At 40.6% G+C, this 23928-nt stretch overlaps 1 protein-coding gene across 6 annotated transcripts in view; it reads left to right on the top strand.

Moving 5' to 3' along the window:
• PAK1 (p21 (RAC1) activated kinase 1) overlaps window positions 1–23928 on the top strand; it is a 132862-nt gene that overhangs the window by 87527 nt on the left and 21407 nt on the right. For all 6 annotated transcript variants that reach the window (XM_033121712.1, XM_033121711.1, XM_033121713.1 and 3 more), the window contains 4 exons: window positions 6261–6298; window positions 15715–15831; window positions 19828–20002; window positions 22143–22206. In XM_033121712.1, coding sequence (XP_032977603.1) covers window positions 6261–6298; window positions 15715–15831; window positions 19828–20002; window positions 22143–22206 — 394 coding nt within the window. The remainder of the gene's footprint in view (window positions 1–6260; window positions 6299–15714; window positions 15832–19827; window positions 20003–22142; window positions 22207–23928) is intronic.

Genomic DNA, 23928 nt, shown 5'->3' with positions numbered 1-23928 from the left:
ATTGAGACAAACAGTTCTGAAACCATTCTCCCACCACTGGTTAAGACTGGGGTTGCTTATCTTTCTCTATCTGACTTATCTAAAGAAAAGAATAAGTGAATGAACTAATCAGAAACAGTTTTGGAGACAAAGAGGAAAAACTGAGGGTTGCTAGTGGGCGGGAGGGGTGGGGGGTGGGGGGGAGGGTGAGGGGATTGGAGGGCAGTCGGTGACCACAGGATGGCCACGGGGTTTGAAAATTAATCTGGGGAACGTAATTTAGTGGTTACCAGAGGGTAAGGGGGTTGGGGGGTGGGAGATGAGGGTAAGGGGGATCAAATATATGGTGATGGAAGGAGAACTGACTCTCGGTGGTGAACACACAATGTAATTTATAGATGATGTGATATAGAATTGTATACCTGAAATCTATGTAATTTTACTAACAATTGTCACCCCAATAAATTAAAAAAAAAAAAAAAAGACTGGGGTTGCAAGTACTGGGGATAATATTCATTTAGCCTTCTGAGCTTCCTGGGCATGTATGGTGACCGTGCCAGCTCCAGCTGCTGTCTTGTCCACTGCTTTGATGACACCCACAGCAACTGTCTGTCTCATGTCACGAACAGTGAAATGCCCCAGAGAAGGGTAGTCAGAGAAGCTCTCAACACACATGGGCTCACCAGGAACCATATCAATGATGGCAGCATCATCAGATTTCAAAAACTTTGGGCCATCTTCCAGCTTTTTCCCTCAATTATGATCCATCTTTTCCTTCAGCTCAGCAAATTTGCAAGCAATGTGAGCTGTGTGACAACCGAGCACAGGTGCATATCCGGTGCTGATTTGGCCTGGATGGTTCAGGATAATCACCTGAGCTGTGAAGCCAGCTGCTTCACGGTCAAAAATGACTGGTGGGTCATTTTTGCTGTCACCAGCCACATCGCCACGACAAACATCTTTGACAGACACATTCTTGACATTGAAGCCCACATTGTCTCCAGGAAGAGCGTCACTCAAAGCTTTATGGTGCATTTCAACAGACTGTACTTCATTTGTAAGGTTGACTGGAGCAAAGGTGACCAGCATGCCAGGTGTGAGAACCCCAGTCTCCACTCGCCCCCAGGGACAGAACCAACACCACCAACTGTGTAGACGTCCTGGAGGGGCAGGTGCACAGGCTTGTCAGTTGGACGAGTTGGTGGCAGGAAGCCATCCAGAGCTTCAAGCAGCATGGTTCCACCCATTGCCATCTTTACGGATGACTTTCCATCTCTTGAACCCAGGCATGTTAGCACTTGGCTCCAGCATGTTGTCACCATTGTAACTAGAAATTGGCACAAATACCACTGTGTCAGCGTTGTAGGCAGTTTTCTTAATGTAGATGCTGATTTTCTCAACGATGTCCTCATGTCTCTTCTGGCTGTAAGGTGGCTCAGTGGAACCATTTTGTTAACACCCACAGTTAGTTGTTTCACACCCCGTGTGTAAGCCAGAAGGGCATGCTCACGGGTCTGCCTGTTCCTGGAGAGACCTGCTTCACGTTCACCAGCACCAGCAGCAACAATCAGGACAGCACCGTCAGCCTGAGGTGCCTGTAATCGTGTTTTTGATAAAGTCTCTGTGTCCTGCGGCATCAACGATGGTCACATAATACTTGCTGGTCTCGAATTTCCACAGGGAGGTATCAGTGGTGAGCCCATGCTCACGTTCAGCTTTCCGTTTATCCAAGACGCAGGCAGACTTGAAGGAGCCCTTTTCCACCTCAGCAGCCTCCTCCTCAAATGTGTCAATGGTTCTTTTGTCAATGCCACCATATTTGTAACTCAGATGACTAGCAGTGGTGGACTTGCCGGAATCGACGTGTCCAGTGACAAGGATGTTGATAGGAATCTTTTTCTTTCCCGTTTTTGGGCTAGATTTAGCAGTGGTTTTCACGGCCTGCATTCTGGCGGCAAACCCGTTGCAAAAAAACCTGAGTTGTTTTTTTTGTGTTTTTTTTTTTTAGTTTCAGGTGCACAAGACAAAGTAATACTTAGAAGTTTATCATTTATATCCCTCACACTGTGTGAACCCCCCTCCCCCCATTCACTATCCCTCTGACATCGCACACAGCCATTACATTTCCACTGTCTCTATTCCTAATGCTGTACTCCGCTTCTTGTAAGTATATACATACATATATATACATATATATATATGTAAAATTGTAGTTGGCATTCATTATTGTTCAGCTTCAGGTGCACAGTGCAGTGATCAGGCATCTACATCATCCCTGAGGTGGTCTCCCAAATGGGACACGTGTCCATCGGATACCCTACAAAATCTTTACAACATTATTGATTACGTTCCCCAAATTAATTTTCAAAACCCCGTGGCCATCTTGTGGTTACCGACTGTTTTCTCATCCCCTCACCTTCCCCTTTTATCCCCACCCCCCCGCCCATCTAGCAACCCTCAGTTTTTCCTCTATGTCTCCAATACTCCGAGTTGTTTTTAATAGCAGAATTGGAATTAGAAGCCAGGTCTCCTAATTCCTATACCAGCATCCTATGAATTTACTGCTTGCTTCAAGTAACTTTATTTGGAGAACCTCCTTCTGTCGCAGAGAGATTTTTCTTTTCCTAGATAACTTGTGAGATGGCCTACATTTCTGGAAACTTACCTTTTATGTAGCATCTTAGAATGTTAGAGCAAGACATATCCTTTGTATATACTGTGTTTCCCTGAAAATAAGACTGGGTCTTATATTAATTTTTGCTCCAAGAGACGCATTAGTGCTTATGTTCAGGCGATGTCGTCCTGAAAAATCATGCTAGGGCTTATTTTCCGGTTAGGTCTTATTTTCAGGGAAACTCAGTATCACTTCCAGTTCCCCCTTGTTTTGAGGACATTAAAGCCAAAAAAGGCCTTTCTAACGTGGCTAAATTAGTGGCAGAGCTGGCCTCTTAACTCTGAGTTTGGTGTTCTTTCCAGAGTCCATGCTGTCTTTTTCAAAGGGCAGTATTGTTGAGGAAGGTGGGAACCAGGATGAACTAGCTTATTCTGAAGGATGCTTTCCCCAGCAAGTATCTGGCTTGTATCAAAGGGCACAGATGGTAAGGATGACAGACTGCAGCTTTGCCCCTGCTGCCGTGTGGTGTCCAGGAGAGGTCATGCATGTTCCCAGCAGTACTTCCTTCTTCACGTCTGGCCCCGCTGGGTCTGTCTTACTTGTCCCATTGAAGGACTGGGTCATTCCAAGGAGAAATTGGGGTTGAGGGGTACTAGGAGCAAGGTTTCCAGTCAGGAGATCAGGGCTTGTGTTTTAGGTACTTTGTCATGGAGACACGAGATTAGAATCTAGATTTGAAGCCTCAGCAGCAAAGTCTTTGAAAGCATTTCTTTCTTCTCTCTTCTTATCTTTCTCTTTTCTTTCTCTTTCTTTCTTTCTTTCTTTCTTTCTTTTTCTTTTCTTTCTTTCTTCTTTCTTTCTTTCTTTCTTTTCTTTCTTCTTTCTTTCTCTCTCTCTCTCTCTCTCTCTCTCTCTCTCTCTCTCTCTCTCTTTCTTTAGTTTCAGGTGTACAAAACAGTGTAATAGTTAGACATTTATCATTTGTACTCCTCACAAAGTGATAACCCCCCTCCCCCATCCACTACCCCTCTGACATCGCACACAGCCATTACATGTCCACTGTCTCTATTCCTAATGCTGTACTCCGCTGCTTGTAACTATATATATGTATAACATTGTAGTTGACATTCATTATTATTCAGCTTCAAGTGTCCAGTGCAGTGATCAGGCGTCTACACCATCCCTGAGGTGGTCTCCCTAATAAGACAAGTGTCCATCGGATACCCTACCAAATCTTTACATTATTGATTATATTCCCCAAACTGCCTTTCGTATCCCCGTGGCAATCTTGTGGTTACCGACTGTGCTTTCTAATCCCCTCACCTTCCCCCTTATCCCCACCCCCCACATCTAGCAACCCTCAGTTTTTCCTCTATGTCTCTGAGACTGTTTCTTATTAGTTCATTCATTTATTCTATTCTTTAGATTCCACATATAAGTGAGTGGAAGCATTTCTTTTTTTATGTGTACATGTGTGTAGATATGTACAAGTGTATGTATGGAAGCGTAGCTCTGTAGGTTTGCATGTTTGGAATTAAAGTCCACTTAAATATTCATGAACGAATATATGTATCGATATAGACATTCAGCTAATTGTGTGTATGTTCACCTGTGCGTGCATATGTGAATACCATTGAGTATAGGTGTATATGTGTGTGTGCCTGTGCGTGTGTGTGCGTGCATGCATGCATGCAGGAGTTTTAATTTTCTAGAAGTTGAAAACCAGGATCAACTCTAGGCCAAATTGTATATTTGGCACAGTTTATTTTGAATGTCACTTCTGTCCTTTTCCTGTTTTCCCTCTTGTATTATTAATTATGATAACACTACCTTAATTTGTATATGCTTGTATATGAATTATGTCATTTGATTCCCATAATGGCCTTATGGGGTTGGTAGGGCAAGGATTATTATCCCCATTTACAGATTCAGAGAAATTAATTAGGCTCAGAGAAACTAAGTGACTTACTCAGGGTGATCCAACCGATGTGTGATGGCAATGTGCTTTAAACTTGGGCCTTCAAGCCCTTTGCTGTCGATAGCCCAAGCATAATCGTCCCTGCCAATTTTTGCGTCAGGTTTTCTATTTTTTCAGCACTTTATTTTTTGTACCAATTAGTAGCTAATATAATAGGCAAAAAACAGACTAGATTGACAACTCCCTGTTCTGGGTGTTAGCCCTACTTTTGCCACTGATTGATGCAATCTTGAACCAGTTTTTTTCCCTCTCTGAACATTAGTTTCCTCATTTGTGAAACGAAGGGGTTGGAAGTAATTTCTGCTCTGTCATTCTGTGCTATGGAATTTGATGTTGACATATAGAAATTATACATCCCGTTTAAAAGAAGCAACGCTTACTTGTTTTTTATATGGCGAAGATATATTTATTACCGGAATAACCTAGTCCTCAAAGACACTAGCAATGCATAAGGTTGGAAATGGTGCAGTGAAAGCATAGTATTGCACTGTGCTCTGCCTAAGTTGATGTTCTTTTGGACAAGAAAAACAAATATATTATGTTTAAGTATATCCTGAATTGATTTCTCCAGCCAGGGTCCAGCTGGCTATTCAGAGTTTGTTTGAAGAACATATTGTTGCAGCTTGTGGGTTCATTATTTGTCATTGGACCAAAGAAGCTGTGCCTGGCCTTTTCTTATATAATGGAGTTGGAATCTTGGACATTCTTTGGGTTTGGCTGTTGGTGACGAGTGTTTTGGATTTGGTAGACTAGTTCCCCTCCTTAATTCCATTGGTGGAGAACCGGCAAAATCACTGTCTTCTTGTATCTTTAGGAGTTAAAGAATAAAACTAAATGCAACACTTGGTCTTTAAACTTATCTTCTTGCTAAGATCACTACTGGGTGTATGTTTCATATTTCATTAAGTCTAAGATATCATTGGTCGTAAGAGGCACCATTATTTTATATACCACGAAAGAGAAGAGGTTGCCAATTAAAACATGAAATGCCTTTGGCTGTAGGACAGTGCTCTATTTCAGAGACGTTCATGTAAAACATGTCCATCTTAGAATCAATGAAATATGATAATTGCCTCAGTGAGAGAACGCGAATCTCTTAGTAGAAACAAGACCCTGCCTTTAATTAGGCTTGACATGATTAATTCCTCTCTTTTCCTAAGCCTCGGTCTTTCTCTCCCTGTGGGGAATAGACATGTATGTAGAAGATCTTTTCTAAAAACTGAAGCTGCAGGCTGGTCATAATTTGTCAGGGATGGCTCGGGGCAGGGCCAACCCTGAATTATTTCCCTTTCTTTCAGATTGCAGGAAATTTCCTTGACCGTTCAGGCCTGGTGATGATATAATTGATGATGTGCATACAGCTTTATCATAGTATTTACAATTTGACCAGGATTCACATCTTGACTCCTATTTGAACTGTGTGTACCCTGGGCAAATTACTTAATGTCTCTGAGCTTCGGTTTCCAAATCTAGAAAAGCAGATATACTGATATACTGATAGAACTGTAGTGAAGATTTAAAGAGGTCATGTGTTTAACGTGCTTCTCATGGTGTTGGGTCCATAGCACCAATAATATTGTATTATTCTCTGAGCCTGGCAAATGCTTAATTGGATGGGTTTCCATAGTTCTCACGAATAGATGAACTATAATTGTTTACTGACTGAGTCCCCTCTTTTTCCCTTTGCAGATAAATTAGCTGAGGATTATAATTCTTCCAACACTTTGGTAAGTCTTTATTTCCTCCATTTCAATATGGGCAGGTACGGTGGTTGGGGACCCTGGCCGTGTGACTGGTGCAGAGCCTGGGCTGGGAGGCACTCATCTGGGTCGTTCCCCCTCCTGGCCTCAGAGTTCCTATCTGCACAGTGAGGAATTGAACTTAAGAAATAGTAGGTATCCCTTCCAAGTTTAATTTTTTAATGTTCTGGAAATCCTCGCTTTGGAACCACAAGAACTGGCTTTTAGGCTCAGGTTTTCATTTGTAGCTTTGAACCTTGGGAAAGCCAGTTTGCCTGCCTGAGCTTGAGTTCTTTCCATCAATAAAAGGGATGATACACTTTGCTTTACCTGAACATGTCTTCAACAACCGGAATTTAGAAGAGAATTCTCTTTCTTTGGTTGGTAGGGTGTACAAAACCAGGATTAGGACTCATTGCTGAAGGGAACAGATTCTGTCCACTTAAGGTTATCCATTCTGTCCTCTGAAGTTGTAGTGAATGTCCTGTCTCTTAAAGGGATAACATCTCTTAAATCATTGATGAATTGGCTGGAGTGAAACCTACACGACCTCAAAGGCCCGTCTGACTCTCTCAACTTACAAATTCTGTTTTCCAGAGCAGATAAAATGAGATGTTGATGTGTTTGAAGGGGTCTTTAAATAGTAAGTTGTCACACACACACACACACACACACACACACACACACACACGGTCAGACAATTAAGTTCACGAACTCATCCTAGAAAAAGTGCTACATACCTCTTTGCTGAATATCATTGCGGTCACCTTCGAAGTATTCCCCTTGGGAAGCTATGCACCGATGCCAGCGCCTAGTCCACCCTTCAAAGCAATTTTGGAACTCCTTTTCTGGAATGGACATCAGAGCTGCCTTTGTATTACCCTGGATGTCCTGAATGTCATCAAAATGTCTTCCTTTCAATATTTCCTTTGTCTTCGGGTAAAGAAAGACATCATTGGGGTCAGATCAGGTGAATAGGGAGGGTGTTCCAATACAGTCATTTGTTTACTGGCTAAAAACTCCCTCACAGACAGTACGATGTGAGCTGGTGCATTATTGTGATGCAAGAGCCATGAATTGTTGGTGAAAAGTTCAGAGTTCAGGTCGTTTAATAACTTTTTCACATAGTCTTTTCAGCACTTCCAAATAGTAAACTTGGTTAATTGTCCAGTTGGTACAAATTCATAATGAATAATCCTTCTGATATCAAAAGTGGTTAGTAACATTGTTGCAACAAGTTTACAAATTGTCAGACCTTGTGTGTGTGTGTGTGTGTGTGTGTGTGTGTGTGAATTCTTTATACCTGATGTTATCTCTTGTATAATGGTGGTTATGCCATTTTGATTTACTAAACATTTGCAAAGCTCCTACTCTATGCCAAGTCCTGTGTAGAAGTGGCAATGTAGGGATGAATCAGACATTGTTTCAACTCCTAATCATCTCCTAGTTTTCTGAACAACAGGAAGGCACAAACAAACAGTTACAGTGCAGTGTGCTAAAACTTATGAGGCCAGGGGCTGTGTCTCATTTGTTGATTGCTGTATCAGGGCATCTGGCAAGTAACCACTTAATGAAAATTTGCGTGTATAAGAGAAAATTTCTTGATGGTAGAGTCTGAGCTGAATGGATTAGTTATCTGGGGGCAAGAATTAAGAAGCGACGAGGATATGCCAGACAGAGACAGAATAAATAGCATGTGCCAAGACAAGGAGGTTTGCATGGTATGCTTTGTACAGAGTAATGCGAGTAGTTTGTTATGATTGGAATGTGAAGTGTGAAGGGAGTAGAAGAGAGTGGAAAGGAGGAATGGTAAGCAGGTCAGATCATGTAGGAGTTCTAACTTTATCTTCAAGGGAATGAGAAGTTATTGAATGATTTTAAGCAGGAGAGGAGTAAGTTCTAACACAATGTTGGGTCAGCATCAGAATACTGTGAACCATGCTTCCAGCAGAGGGGATTGGTTTACTCTGAGTCATTTATATTGTTATCAATCATAAAAAATGTTCACATGTCCAGTACCTTGGTGCATACTGGGTTCTTTCTTATTCACTATTTCCTTTAATCCTCATAGGAGCTTAATGAGGTGGGTTCTTATCTTTGTATAGTAGATGATAAAAACTGAAATTGAACAGGATTAATGGCAAGAGGTATCAGATTCCCAGTCGGCCGTGTTTTCCCTTGATTCATTCTTTCATCCAATGGAAGAGATGTAATTAAAATATAGGGAAGAATTTGCAAATGTTGAGATCTTTGGGAGGTGCTTACCATCATTGAACAGTAAATTGTTGAAGAAGGGGCTTGAACAAAGCTGAGCTGTGCTTTGTGGCTCAAATATCTTTCTGCTTTTATAGGAGGAGTGACAGCTATTGTATATTGAGTGGCTAGTATGTGCCAGGCACTGTGCTAATAACTTTATGTATGTTAGCATAACTAGTCCTCACAATTGCCTTGTGAAGAAAGTGTTATTCCCATTTCACAGGGAGAAAAACAGACTTTCCCGAAGACTCATAATGGGCTCTTGTGGCAGAACTAGATTAGAACGAGGGTCTTCCAAATGCCAGCCCAGGATTCTTTTCATCATGGCGGTGGACTGAGAAAGAAGATGTCAGAAAGGTTTAATAAAGGAGACGGCAGTAAAGCCATAGCTATGTTGTTCGTTAGTGAGGAGGAGAAGCCCTGGGGCTCCTGCCATATGGCAGAGAGGATAACACCTGCTTGGTAGAAACCTGTACTGGTTTAATATCTACAATTACAACCACTCAGGCTGTCAAGGACATTTTCTCTCCCATTTTAGAACATTTGTCCCATTTGTGGCTCAGTACTCTGTATTTCCTTACCAGTTTTACACTATGGGGATGTGGTTTGTATTGCAGTAGCATGTCATTATTTTCCATATTGGTTTCGTACAGATCATTTTACTTGATTTGTGAAATAATTGGGCAGGGTTATTATCCCCATAACACAGACATTGAGCCTCAGAGAGATTAAGTGACTTGCTCCCTACCCTTGAATGAATTAATAGAAACCAATATAAAATTCAGTTCTCCCGATCATTCATTTATTCATTCATACTATAAATATTTACTTCGTCCCTTCTTTGTGCCCAGATGTTAGAGATACAAAAATGAAAATGCAGTATCTCAATCCTTGAGGGAAAAATTAATAACAGACTAGAGGGATAAGGGCTGCAAGAGAGGTATAAATAATACACAGTGGGGGTCACATTTGATGGAGTGACTTATTCTGCCTGGTGGTACAGGGAAGTTTGCACAGAACTGTTGGGCCCTACAATCTGTTCATTTAAGAAACACAATCTTTAAGGGCCTTCTAGCTTTAAAATTCTGTTATTTGTGGCTCATTGGTCTGAGATCTATGCCTTTTAGTGCCCGAATTCTCGTTTATAAACATCTATGAACATCTATGTGATAGGCTGGGGAGTCAAGGACTGGTAGGGTTTTTGCTCTTGATCTCACAATTTCGCGAGGAGTCAGAACACATAATCAAGGATTTATAATATAGTTAGTGTCAGGTAAACACAGGTAGCGACACCATGCAGAGGAAAGGGCCATGCTTTCTTGTCTGAGGGAGCATGAACAAAAGCCAAGTTAAGGATCCATCACGTCTGGTCAAAGGACTTGGGCTTTGTGCTGGAGCTAAGGAATATTTTAAATAGGAGATGCATGCACGTAGGTGGATGTACATTTTAGTCTAAACTAACATCTTAGAAAGATTCCTCTGGAAGTTGGATCGAGGTAATGGAATGGATTCATTCATGTGTTTCTCTCTGTTTCGCTATTCTAAATTTCTTCATATCAGAGAAGATATATTTAAAAATAGATTCAAAATAGTGCTCCAAAACAAAAACAAGACAAAACTGAACCCTTGTCAGGAATTCATGGAGGGTAGAAAGCAGATAAGATTGATCAGAGCTGCAGAAACCACAGCTTAAAGTGTATGGAAGTGGAAACTCCTACAGAGGTAAGAGTAGCTCCAGAGAAAGTGGGCTGAGAGAATATACATAAGAAGCAGGAAGGAGTCCTAGGTTACCTTCAAGGGTAAATTAATTAAAATTCTGCATTTGAAACAGCAGGGACAGTCTCCGTGTTACAGTGGGCAGAGGTAGCAGAATTTTGACTTCTAGTATTTTAGGATAAAGAGAAAGATCTTCAAAGCTTTCAAGAGAATGTAGAGCTAATGCCCCTCATTAACAACAGTGAACAAAGGAGCGGTTATCTTCAGCGGTAGGAGGGAAATGATTTAGAAACAAGACTTCTATACCTAATCAAACTAGCATTCAAGCATGAGGTCAAAATAAAGACATGTTTGGACAAGTGAAGATCTAGGTTTACCACTCACGGATAATCTCTGAAAAGCTAAACAACAAATAGTAATAATAATTACCACCAGAATTGTTAGTGATTAAGAATATTCACTTAAAAAATATTATTTTTACCCACGTATTAGATTAAAACGTCACATAGGACTAAAATCCTCATAATTGACAGCTGTCATGGGATCTTCCTTTACCATTGGCTCTAAGCTTAAACCAGATAATTTTCTAGAGAAAGTAAATTACCTACTTGAGGAGAACTCCTGGTGTGGGAAGCGGAGCAGAACCCGACTTAACTCCGTTATCTCGACAATAGGTACAAGGAAGGGGAAAAGTAGCTCTGCAGTGGAAGAAAAATTACATTTCTTCACCCCAAATAAATTTCTTCACCCCAAACGTAAATTTCTTATACGTTTGCTAAATGGGGGGAGAAAAATCTTTCCCCTACTTGCTTTTCCATGACAACATACTAGGAGCCTAGTAAGGGGAGAGAGCTAAGGGTCTCAGCATTCAGTATGCATATATCCACTTAATGACCCTGCTTTTTTGATATGATACTCTTATATTTAACTATGCTGACATTTCTATCCAGACGTCCTCTGTTTCACCTCCTGCGGAGAATAAACCTCCGGTTTTCTGCTGGGAAAGGGAAGGGCAAGGACTCAGTGGTGTAGAGTAGAGGAAGAGATGTAGGGATCTAACTGCAACTGAAATAACTTTAGTTGAATCTGCCTGTAGTACTCTCCCCTCCCCCTCCACTGCATCTCCAGTTTCAGAAGTATATGGTGCTACCGATTCCTGAGCCTTTTGGAGATTCTGCAGCATAGATACATAGATCAGCTTTACCCACTGTCACCTTTGGATTCAGCCTTGAGTCAGTTACTGCTTATCCATCTGTCATTGCCTCCTTTTTTGCTGCTCTTGCCTCTTCCTGTTCTCTCCATCCTTTTGGGTTTAATGCCTTTAAGACATTCCTTTATTGTATTTCTAGTGAGATTTCAAGAAATAGGTGCCTGTGTTCAACCTGCCATCTTTACCAGGCATTCCTGAGGAATGTTCACTTTTAACTCCTTATATATTTCTATATTATCTAAAATGTATAATGAGAACCTACTGACTTTATGTATAATTTAAAATTTTTACTTTTAGAAAGCAGTTTTTTTGAGGTATTAATGACATACTATGAATTTCACCCATACTAATTGTACAATTCAATGATTTTGTTAATTTTATAAACTTGCGCAGCTGTCACCACAGTCTAGGTTTAGAACATTCCCTTCCCCCAAAAAAGTTCCCTTGTGTCCTTTTACAGGTCATTCAAACTCCTATACCTGTCCCTAGGAAACCGCTGATCTTCTTTCTGTCTATATAAAGTTATCTTTTCTACACATTTTACATAAATAGACTAATCCAACATATAGTCTTTTGTGTCCGGCTTCTTTTATTTAGCATAAAGTTTGTGAGGTTCATCCATGTTGTGGTATGTATCAGTACTTCATTCCTTTTTATGTCTGACTAATATTCCATTGTATTGCTATATTACTTTTTTTTTATCCATTCATCAATTAATGGGCATTTGGGTTGTTTCCACTTTTTGGCTATTATGAATAATGCTCATCTGAACATTCATGTCCAAATTTTTATGTGGATGTATGTTTTATTTCTATTGGGTATATATCTAGGAGTGGAATTGCTAGGTCATATGCTTAACCTATACTTAACCTTTTGAGAACTACCAGACTATTTTCCACAGAAGCGGTACCATTTTACACTCCCACCAGCAATTATGAGGATTCCAGTTTCTGCCTGTCTTCCCCCTATACTTGTTATTGTTTGTTTTTGAATATAGCCATCTTAGTGGGTGTGACGTGATATCTCATTGTGGTTTTGATTTGCATTTCCGAATCATGGGTAATGACACTGCGCATCTTTTCATGTGCTTATTGATCATTTGTTTATCTTCTTTGGAGAAATGTCTTTCCTGTTGTTGAACTCTGATTTAATTCCATTGTGGACAAAGAATACATTTTTTTGTGTTTTCAATCCTTTTAAATTTATTGAGATGTGTTTTATGGCCTCGCATATGGTATATTCTGAAGAATGATCCATATGTGGTTAAAAAGAATGTATATTCTGCAGACCTAGGGTGAAATGTTCTGTATATCTCAGCTAGGTTGAGTTGATTGATAGTGTTGTTCAAATCTTCTATATTCTTGCTAATTTTCGTTCTAGTTCTATTAATCATTGAGACCTCTTTCAGTTCTGTCCCAGCTTTAACTTTTTGCTCGGCCCTTTTGAATCTTTTATGTATGCACACAGCCAGGCCTGTATGAGTAGTGTGGGGCCTCTCTGTAATGTCAGCTGTACCTGTGAACAGGCTCAGTCAGACATTTGTTTGCCCTTTCCAGAACTGCAGTCTTAGGCTAGTAGGTCCTAGCAGTTGGCGCTGTCATGCTACCACCTCTCGGAGGTCACGTCACTGACAGCATACCTAGGCCTGGGTATTGCCCACTCCTCCAAATGAAAGGGAGCCTCTTGGACCATGTAGTGATAGCTGGCCCCCCCTGGAAGCACCTCCAATCTGACAAAGGTGGGGTGTGGTGGATAGGAGCATCCCTGGGCCAGTACCTCAGACATCCCTACTGTTTTTTACCCAAAGTTTTTACCCAAAGTTTTACCCAGCAGTTTTTAAATCATACGCATGTCTCAGCAACATAGATACGCCTCCTAGAGGTTTTTGTGGCACACCAAGCATGTTTCTATCTCTTTACTTCTTCTATCTGCCAGGAATATTCTTTTCCCAGCGAATCCCAGGGATTGCTCTCTCATTTCATTCAGGCCACTGCTTATATGACTTTTCATTCGAGAGGCCATTCCATGACTGGTCTATCTAAAGTAATAGTTCCCTTCTTCCAACCAATCTCTACTCTCATATGTTGATCTTATTATTACTACTTGATACTTTGCTAATTAATTTTGACTGTCTCTTCTTTAAAATGTAAGCCATAGACCCGGGACTTTATTTTGTTCTTCAGTATAGGCCCAGACCGTAAACTAGAGCCTGGTACCCAGTGAATGAATGAGTTGAAGTCACTGGCTTTTTTAAAAAAACAGGTGTGTGGTCATTAGACAGAATGATAGTTTAATTGATTCCTTACCTCTTTCTAGCTCCTTACCATTTACAAAGTATTCTTATACTCACATCACTTCATTTCATCCTCCTAGTGACCCTTTGAGCTAGCCAGAGAGCTGCTGTCATCATCCCCATTTTAGAGATGAGAAACTTGAGGCTTAGAGTAGGACAGCCTTGCACAAGGGCACAGGTTTAAGAAGTAAAAATTTGGGACAAAAATCTGTATCTCTTGATTCTGGTAGTTGTTAATACTAGCACCCAAAGCTATCACCTGTGGAAAACAGAATGTGTTCCCCAAAGCTATCACCTGTGGAAAACAGAATGTATTGCTAAGAAAGGTGATGGACTCACTTTCTCTATAGAGCTTTAGGGAACCAACAAACCTAGTGTGTATAGTATACATTAGGGAACCCTAAGGCTGCCCAATGATGATGAGGCTGCTGAGTTAACTTCAATTCCCATTTTGGGTTCCTAGTAAAATTCTGTTGAGTGGAATAGTGGGGAGAAAAGAAATTCAAGCATAAAAACAGCAAAACCTATGCTTTGACAGTGAAAGAACCTCTATTGGATTTTAGAACTGAAAGTGACCTAAGATCACTTCTCAAATTATACAACTTCTTTTTCTTCACATTCTTCAAGTGACAAAACTTGAGACCAAAAGGATAGGTGCATTGCCCATGATCACCAAGGCTAGTTGCTTGCACATACCTGGCACTGTCACTTTTTAAATTATGCCTGGCACTGGAAGTCCTGTTAAAAATCTATGAGATTGCCAGTTTTCCTTAACCTTAGTACATCCAGTGTGGTGAAGGCCAGTCTCCCACACAGTAACAGTAGCTCTAGTCTAATAGTCCACTAGGTAAGTTTTTCCACTTACTCTGTCATTCTGACTCCCAGCTGTCCTCAATCCAGAGGCCCCAAATGGCAGGCAGGAGGGGGAACTCACCCTCCGTCTCCTATATCAGATGATCAGCTGCTTCAGGACATGGACCACATTTTTCATCTTTGTACCTTTATGTCAACAGTATCCAACACACCATCTTACTGAGCACCAAGTAGGTGCTCTGAAAAATATCTCAAACCGTTGAATTATATCAATATATATTAAAATATCCCTATTGCTGCTCTGGTCCTGTGCTGTATTCATTTAATCTCTATCAAAAACCTCATGTTTTGGAGCTACTTTGTTTCTTGAATCTGTGTTGTAAACAGTAATGGTAGGATGTTTTTGCCTGGACCTGCCCCTAAAACCTGCCACTCTTGGTTCAGCTTTGTTAGAGTCTGCATGGGAAAATCCAGATGCTGAGATTATAGCAGATCCAATTAGTGGTGCTGGTAAGGTTCATTCCAGGACACGGCGAAGCGTAGTGAAATGGATGGTATCCAGTCTGGGGAGAAACTCATTCATCTCTTGAGAGAAGGGGCTGCCGATGTTCTATCTTCAGGTTGAGGCAAGGGTCCCTGAGGACATATGGGTGCAGAAGGATTTGGTAAAGAAAGGAAAAGGAGGAGAGGCAAAAGCCTGTCGGCACTTCCATTAACCACAGCAGAAAGGCGCAAGAAATTACAATGATAAACTCCCTATAATTCCAAACTCTTGATCCCTTCCCTACATTTTGTACCGTATTACCTATTCAGTGTGGAGAGTGAACCTTATAGAATAAGAAGGAGCAATGATCTTGTCTTCAGGGTTTGGATTAGGGAAGCTTCCCAATCTCCAGCTGGGCTTTGGGTGTGAGAAAGGGACTAAAAAAAGAGAGGGCAGCCGACTGAGTTCCTCACTGGCTACACAAAGGTGGAGGAGAGCGTGGAGGCTGATGTGGCTTTCAGCAGAGGTGTCCGGAAGAGGTTTCTTTGGGTTGGGCTTGGGGAGTGGGATCCTGGTAACGGAAGTTCCACGTCAGCTGGACCTGATGAATCTGGCTTTCCTCCGCTGTGCAGAACGTGAAGACGGTGTCTGAGACCCCCGCAGTGCCACCAGTTTCCGAAGACGAAGATGATGATGACGATGCTGCCCCGCCTCCAGTGATTGCTCCGCGCCCAGAGCACACAAAATCCGTGAGTCTTTGGGGGCGTGGGCAGCTCTGTGATTTATTAGAGTTTGGAGGGCAAGGGTTGGTGCTGAGCCTCGAAGTTTCGTATTCTGCTAGGGGTCATTAGATTTGGGAGCTGGTGAGAGCACTGAACCACCTTGATTGAAAGGCGTTCTCTTTATGATGAAAGACAATAAGGAGTATATATACTTATTGTGTATTTGCAGATAGTACCGACGTGTCCTAAATAATCGGTGTTTATACCAACCCAGCCCTAGTTTACTTAGCCTGATTTCCACAGACAGGAAGTTATACAGCATTAATGTTACTTAGTGCAGGACTCACATAAATTACTCCAGTCTCCCGGGAAGCAACAAATTAGCCTGCTGCAGATCCTTCCTTCTCTGTTAAATGTGCAGCGTTCAGCCTCTTAGAACATCATTGATAATACTGAAAGACCCAAGGGAGTGGATAAATACCTTAGTGCTATTAATATGCTGGACATCCGGAGTGCATTCTGACGCCTAATGTTGGCAGTGATTTTTATTTCACTTCCTTGGAGGTTCTTGCAGCTCAAAATAGCCACAGTCCCTCTGCCCTCACTTTGCACAGCGTGGGCCTCATGCCTTTTACTTGATTTAGCATCATGGAGCACTGAGCTATCATCAGATGTTACTCTACTGGTGTCTCTTTGCTTGGACTTTTTATTATGACAAGAGCTTCACAATGAAAGAATGATCTAGAGCTTAACCTCTGTGATAATACAAAAAAAGGCTGCCTTTGTTTTTTTGTTTTATTTTATTTTTATTAGGTTCAGGTGTACAAAACAACATAGTGATTAGACATTTATATACCTCACAAAGTGATGACCCCAATAAGACTATTCCTCGTCTGACACTGTACATAGTTATTCCAATATTATTGACTATATTCCCTATGCTGTACTTTACATCCCCGTGACTATCTTTTTCAATTATAGTTGACACTCAGTATTATTTTATATTACTTTCAGGTGTACAGCATAATGGTTAGACATTTATATAATTTACCAAGTGATCCCCTCAATAAGTCTAGTACCCCCACCTGACACCCTACATAGTTTTTACAATATTATTGACTATATTCCCCATACTATATTTTATATCCCTGTGACTATTTTCCAGTTACCAATTTGTACTTTTGAATCCCTTCACCTTTCTCACGCAGCCCCTCAACCCCCCTCCGATCTAGTTAGCTTGTTCTCTGTATCTATGAGTCTCTTTCTGTTTTGTTTGTTCATTTATTTTGTTCTTTAGATTTCACATATAAGTGAGATTGTATAGTATTTGTCTTTCTCACTCTGACTTACTTAGCATAATACCCTCTAGGTCCATCCATGTTTTTGCAAATGGAAAGATTTCATTCTTTTCTATGGCACAGTAATATTCCATTGTATAAATATATCACCTCTTATTTATCCAGTCGTCTATTGATGGACACTTGGGTTGCTTCCATATCTTAGCTATTGTAAGTAGTGCTGCAGTGAACATAGGGGTGCATATATCTTTTCAAATTAGTGTTTTGGATTTCTTTGTATAAATACCCAGGAGTGGAATTGTTGGGTCATAAGGTAGTTCTATATTTAATTTTTTTGAGGAACCTCCATACTGTTCCATAGTGGCTGCACTAATTTGCAATCCCACAAGTTGTGCACAAGGGATCCCGTTTCTCCACATTATTGAGGATGGCCATTCTGTCAAGTGTGAGGTGATATCTCATTGTGGTTTTTATTTGCATTTCTCTGATGATTAGTGACATTAAGTATCTTTTCATAGGCCCATTGGCCATCTGTATGTTCTCTTTGGAAAAATGTCTGTTCAGGTCCTCTGCCCATTTGTTAATTGGGTTATTTGTTTTTTTGGTGTTGAGGTGCATGAATTTTTTATAAATTTTGGACATTAACCCCTTATCATATGTATCATTGGTGAATACTTCTCATTCAGTAGGATGTCTTTTCATTTATAAAAAGGCTGCCTTTGGATTAGAGCATTCAGGGAGATGTTCAAGCAGAAGTTGGTTGACTGACTATGGGACATGCTGTGAGGAAATTCAGGGGGATTAGGTGACCTCTGAAGATGAGAACTTATAAACAGAATCTGTGGAGTCACCCTTTCTGTAGGTCACAAAGTCACCTTAAAGAAAATGAGCTTCAAAATCGGAGAATTGTCAAGATACCTCACATTGCTATGGCCTTTTTTTGGTTTGTAAGCATGTTCATTTAAAAATTTTATTCCTACTAAATCATGAACTTCTTAAAAATAGAAGAGGTACATACATACATACATACATATATATGTGTGTGTGTATATGTATTTGCAGTGCTTAATATAGTTCTTGGCAGGTATCAGAAAAGCAGTAAATAGTGAATGAATGAATCAAGCAATCAATAAATTTGATCTTCATAGCATTCCTTCCTAAAAAGGCATTGTTAATTCTTAATTTATAGAAGGAGAAGCTGAGATGTGGAGTGGTGAATTGATGTATCCAAAGTCTCTTAGTAAGCAAAAGAGCCAGAACTGAAAGCAGGTAATTGACTCCAGGTCCAGGTTGTTTCCCGCCATAGCATGGTGGCCTTTTTGTGTGTGCAGATCTGTGCTGGGAGCCAAAGAAGGAGATTAGAGAAGGAAAAGGCAGGAGTTGTGCCCTCAAGGAGCCATGTCAGGAGAACGAAAGAAGGACAAGACGTGAAAGTACAGGCCTTAAGGTGCCGGAGATGTGGTTGGTCTACAGGTATAAAAATAGAAAATTAAGAAATCATTATGCTTGAGTAGTCAGGAAGCTCTAGTCTCTGATCTCAATGTCGTGAATTAAGTTTTCTTCCATTTCCACCTATTAAAATCCTGTCCATCCTTCAAGATTTAGCTGAAGAATCCCATTTATTTATTCATTGATTTATCAAACATTTACCTGAATGCATGTTTCTTGTTAGGCAACTGGTTAGACACATGAACTGAGGTATGAATGGCTGTCTTCATAGAGAGTATAGACTAGCCAGAAGATAGTTGTGGTATTTTTATGAAAAAAGTCTGATAAATGCCTTTGAAGTGTCTTCTGGGGAAAGGGAGTATAACTCATAATCACGTCTTCTGAACCTCAATTGTGTGTGTGTGTGTGTGTGTGTAGTTTATTCATTTTTTATGACATTTATCCCTTTCTGCCTTATAGTTATGACTTTCTTCACAAGAATAGAGGATGGGGCAGGATTTTGCACAGCAAGGGAAAGAGTAGATTCTCAGTAAATGTTTAAGTAATGAATGAATAGGAAATATAATAATATTAGCGAAATTTTGAAAGCTTAAAATCTGTTGGGCATGGTTTTAATCATTTCACATTAATTAATTTATTACTACGACGCCATCAGATAGGTATCATAAATATCACCCTTTTACAAATGAGGAAACTGAAGCACAAAGAAGCTCAGTAATCTGCTCAAGGTCATACAAATGGTAAGAATAAGATTTGGGATTTAAGCCCAGGCAGTCAGGTTCCAGAGTCTGGTCTGAATGACTATACCCTACAGCCTCATCAAGGACAATCGTAGTTCCTTCTCTGCAAGGGTTCATATTTTAAAGAGGGAGTAACTCAAAAGAAGATACTGTTAAGTATTATCTTAACAATGCAAAATGCAGTGGGAATACAGGATATTCATTTCAGTTTGAGAAAGAATATAATTTTGAGATGATACGGGTTCCTATATGATGATAGAATTGTCTTTAAATCATTTTTCTTGAGAGTGTCTCACCTGTATTAATATCTTCAGTGTTCAGACTCTCACTAACCCCTGTTGTGGATACTGAGATCGAGGATGGGCCTGGGCACAGAGGAGGAGGAACATAGATTTTGACCTAGGAGAAGGGATGCGTTTTTTGGGATTTGATCTTCTGTGGATGTTCTAACACACACATTTAAGAGAGGCTCCAGAGCTTCACTTCCCAATGCTAACAAAGGTTGGCCTTGCCACATTCTTGCACCAACAATGCAGGTATACACACGGTCTGTGATTGAACCACTACCTATTACTCCAACTCGGGACGTGGCCACATCTCCCATTTCACCTACTGAGACTAATACCACTCCTCCAGATGCTCTGACCCGGAATACGGAGAAGCAGAAGAAGAAGCCTAAAATGTCTGACGAAGAGATCTTGGAGAAATTACGTAAGCACTTTGCAGCTTTCTGAACCTTCCTCTGGTATGTGCTTAGTTGAGCAAAGATGGAATTTTGTTGCTGTAAAGAGCCCAGTCATAAGCTTGCTCGGTGTGGCTGGCTAGCTATGCTCGACAGCCACAAACTGTACTTCTCCTTACCCTGTCGCCGTACCCACCTCCTCTGTCTCACCAGCCTTAATTGGATACCACATTAGGATGGGAGTGTGATGAGAGCCTTTTCCTTTCAAAGGCTGGGCATCTCTCAGCCCAAGGCGTGGGTTTGTAGATGGCAGATAACTTTCATCTAGTGAATAGTATGAAATGTTTTGTTGAGAAAGACTGAGGCCTTGTCCATACTTGGTAGGAAAGAGTGCTGTGATTTATTTTATTGTTATTATTAATTATTATTATTATTATTACTTATATGTTTGCTATTGACCAAAGGGAAGACAGATCTGCCATCTTGGTTAGAGGAAAAGAGGGAAGGGAAACTAACATTTTGTAAGTCTGGACTATGTACCAAATGACAAACAAGGTATTTTCTTGATTTTTTTTCCCCACTTATTCATTATGTTAACCCTGTAAAGACAGACATTATAATCCTCATTTTTTGCAGTTAAGGTATTTGAGGCTCAGGGATGTTAAATACCTTGCCCCAAATCACACAGCTGGAGAGTGACGGGACGGGGGTTAAAACACAGCTTGGGCTCCGGTAATTAGAGCACTCGCGTGCTCTTGCTCTCGCGTGGAAACAACATTTTACAGTTTTCAGTGGCCAGACATGGGGGCATATTAGGGTAGTTTGCTCTTGTGCTTCAGTAAACTGCAAGATAATTTATATTCGAAGGAAGGACTAGGTTGGTCTGTGGGCTTGAAACAATCATTTGACAAAGCCTTTGATTTATTCTTTGTACCTACCTGCTTCTAAAGAGGATTTGATGTGACTGAATTGGCCAAATCTGTGAGGTGGCATTGCTTTCTCCAGCCAAGGTTTCTGGTTCCCTAGCCTAGCAGCTCTCGATTTCTCCCTGATAAATCTTGTTTGACTTTTTAAAAAATGTTTCACTCTTTTCAAAGTTGCCCTTGCCCTGAGCCCTTGTGAAATGACGCAGTGAGAAAAGCCACTTACATAGTCGTCTGTTTGCTTCTATATGTTGTGTTTTTATCTGGCCCAGATTAAAAAGAACAAACCAGTAATACTTAGCATTATGGAAAGCAGACTGGCCTGGTAGTTACGGACACTTGGGGTGAAGCCCCAGCTCTGCCACCGACTTGGCTCTTAGGCAATTTCCTACTGTTCTCTTTTTTGTATCTTTTAAAATAGGGATCTTAATACCTGTCTCATGTGTAAAGCAAATGAAACAATATATGTGAAAAGTCCCAAATCTTAGTAATTGGTATTAGGGGAAAGCACTTTGGAGTGGGAGACCAAAACCCAACTCCTAATCTCAGTTCTGACAGCCGTTGGCTCTGTGACTTCGGAGGACCTGTCTTCCTTCCTGTGGACCTCAGTTGTACCAACTCTAGAATACAAGTTGTGAAACCCAGTGAACTTTCTCATACCTCTATGTCTTTGCGGTTGAAGTACTTCCTGTTATAACCCCTTCTCAACTTTCCCTCCTTGGCTAACTCCTACTTACCCTGTAAAAATCAGTCCAGCTATCACCTCCTTTCTGAAGCCTTTCCAATCTGTATTTTGTGCCTCTTTCTGTACCCCCTTGCTGTCTATCACAAAATTACTGTATTTTCATGGAACTTTATGCTTGTCTATCTCCTCCATGAAACTGAACTTCTTGAAAGCAGAGACGGTCTTTACTGTCTTACCTATTTCTTTATTCCTAGCACTCAACATAAGGCTTGGTACATAATTAGTGAGCATATTAAATAAGCAGATGTTTATTGAATGAATGAATTTAAAAATGAATAAATGGCGTTTAGGAGTTTAGAAATGGAACAGATTACGATGAATAAAAGCCATAAGGAGATGAAACTTTTGGGTGGAACTTATGGGGGAAAGCTAAGGACCTGCTTAGTATGGTTTTTGGGTGTTGGAGGTACCTTTGCCAACTCCAGGGTTTGGGAAAACATGGGGCCTGTTTTGTACCTTGATCTGGGAAAAAATGATTCATGCTCTCTGTTTCTTTCAAAGGGAGCATAGTGAGTGTTGGCGATCCTAAGAAGAAATATACACGGTTTGAGAAGATCGGACAAGGGTTAGTAGGGGCATTTTCTTTCTCTAGCAATGACTTCAAATTGTGTGTGCTGGTATATATGATTTTGCTTTTGTTTTGCCTGCCATAAATCTTGTTCCTCTTTACCCCTCACCCATCTGGAGGTGTTACGTTAGGCTGACTTTAGGTTCGGCAGAATTATGCTTAATATGAGAGACGTGCCATTAGCTGACCATGTTGCTACAAATACCCCTGTAGGGAGAGTGAAAGAAACCATTTTCTTAGCATAAAACCTGCTTCCCAAATTACAGCTCTGGTTTTCCAGATTAAATTAACCGTGTTTACACGGTCCTGGGATCGACTAGCACCAATATGACACGGAAGACAGGCAACCGCAGACCCTTATGCTAGGGTAATGGGACCTGTGTTTCTAGGTGGATGCCAGAATTCATGGCTTCTGTTCTCTGGTTCCTTCTTTCCTTCGTGTATGCTGCCCTCAGTGTACTGAACTCAGTAAATCTTACTTGTGCCCTGTTATGTGCTAGACACCGGGAAGGCAGCTATGTATCAAAGACAGTTTCTGGCTTCAAAGACCTCGTGTCTACAGAAGGAGCTAGACAGTCAGACAAAGAATGATGATACAGTTGACCCTTGAACAACACAGGTTTGAACTGGGTGGGTCCACACGATTTTTTAAATAAATACTATAAATGTATTTTCTCTTCCTTATGATTTTCTTAACATTTTTTTTCCTCTAGCTTAGTTTATTGGAAGAATATGGTGTATAACACATATAACATGCAAAATATAAGGCTTCGATCAACAATAGGATATTAGTATTTAAGGTTTTGGGGAATCGAAAGTTATACGCAGATTTTTGACTACGTGGGGGTTGGTGCCCCTAACTCCTGTGTGTTTAAGGGAAACCTGCATACTGTGATAAGTCTTGAAAGTGTTTGGCTATTGTTTTGAGCAAAAGAAGCCAGACATAAATAAGCAGATACGGTATGACTTTGTTTATATGAAATTCAAGAATAGACAAAACTAACATATGCTAATAAACGTCAGAATAATGGTTGTAAATGAGAAGGGGATGTTGAGTGGGAAGGAGCATGAAGGGACCTTTAAGGACGATGTTGGTGGTGAACACGTGCATGTGTACCTATTGAAAATCCATCAAGTTGTTCACTTAATATTTGTGCAAATTGCTTGAGGTAAGTTATACCTCTATATGAAAAAAAAAAAAAAGAGAGAGATTTCTATAGACCTACCCAAACAGCTAAAATTAAAAAGAAACTGAAAAAAAACCCCAAAAAGTCTGGCTTGTAGGAAGCTCTCAGTGTTAGTGGAATGACAGCGTTGTTGCTGATGAAGTCAGTGAGGTTTTCTGTTGTAGTTTTTTTCCTATGCATCCAAGAACTTCTGAAAATAAAGTATTGCATAATGTACTGGTGTTATATTTATTCCACATTCTACAGCTTGCATCTGTTATTTCCATCTATTGTTTAAGTTAATCCTTAAAACAACTCTGGGCTTGAGTGGATCTCGTTTTTTCCCTGGTGTAGTGCTTTTCCTACCAGACATGCTTTTGTGAGTCTGAACTGGTATAGGGTAGTTAACACCTTGAAAAGGAATTATTTTCCTTGCCTCAGAGTAATCTGGGATGGCATTTCCTTTAGCTAAGTACATTGAGATATTGAGAGTGTAGCAGAAAGGTACATGGGCAAGTGTGGGCAAGTCAGTCCCTTCTTTGGACTTCAGTTT

This window comes from Rhinolophus ferrumequinum, chromosome 11, assembly GCF_004115265.2.
Source record: "Rhinolophus ferrumequinum isolate MPI-CBG mRhiFer1 chromosome 11, mRhiFer1_v1.p, whole genome shotgun sequence".
NCBI lineage: Eukaryota > Metazoa > Chordata > Mammalia > Chiroptera > Rhinolophidae > Rhinolophus > Rhinolophus ferrumequinum.
Note: the sequence above shows the minus strand (reverse complement) of the source record. Positions and strands in the feature narration are given on the sequence as shown.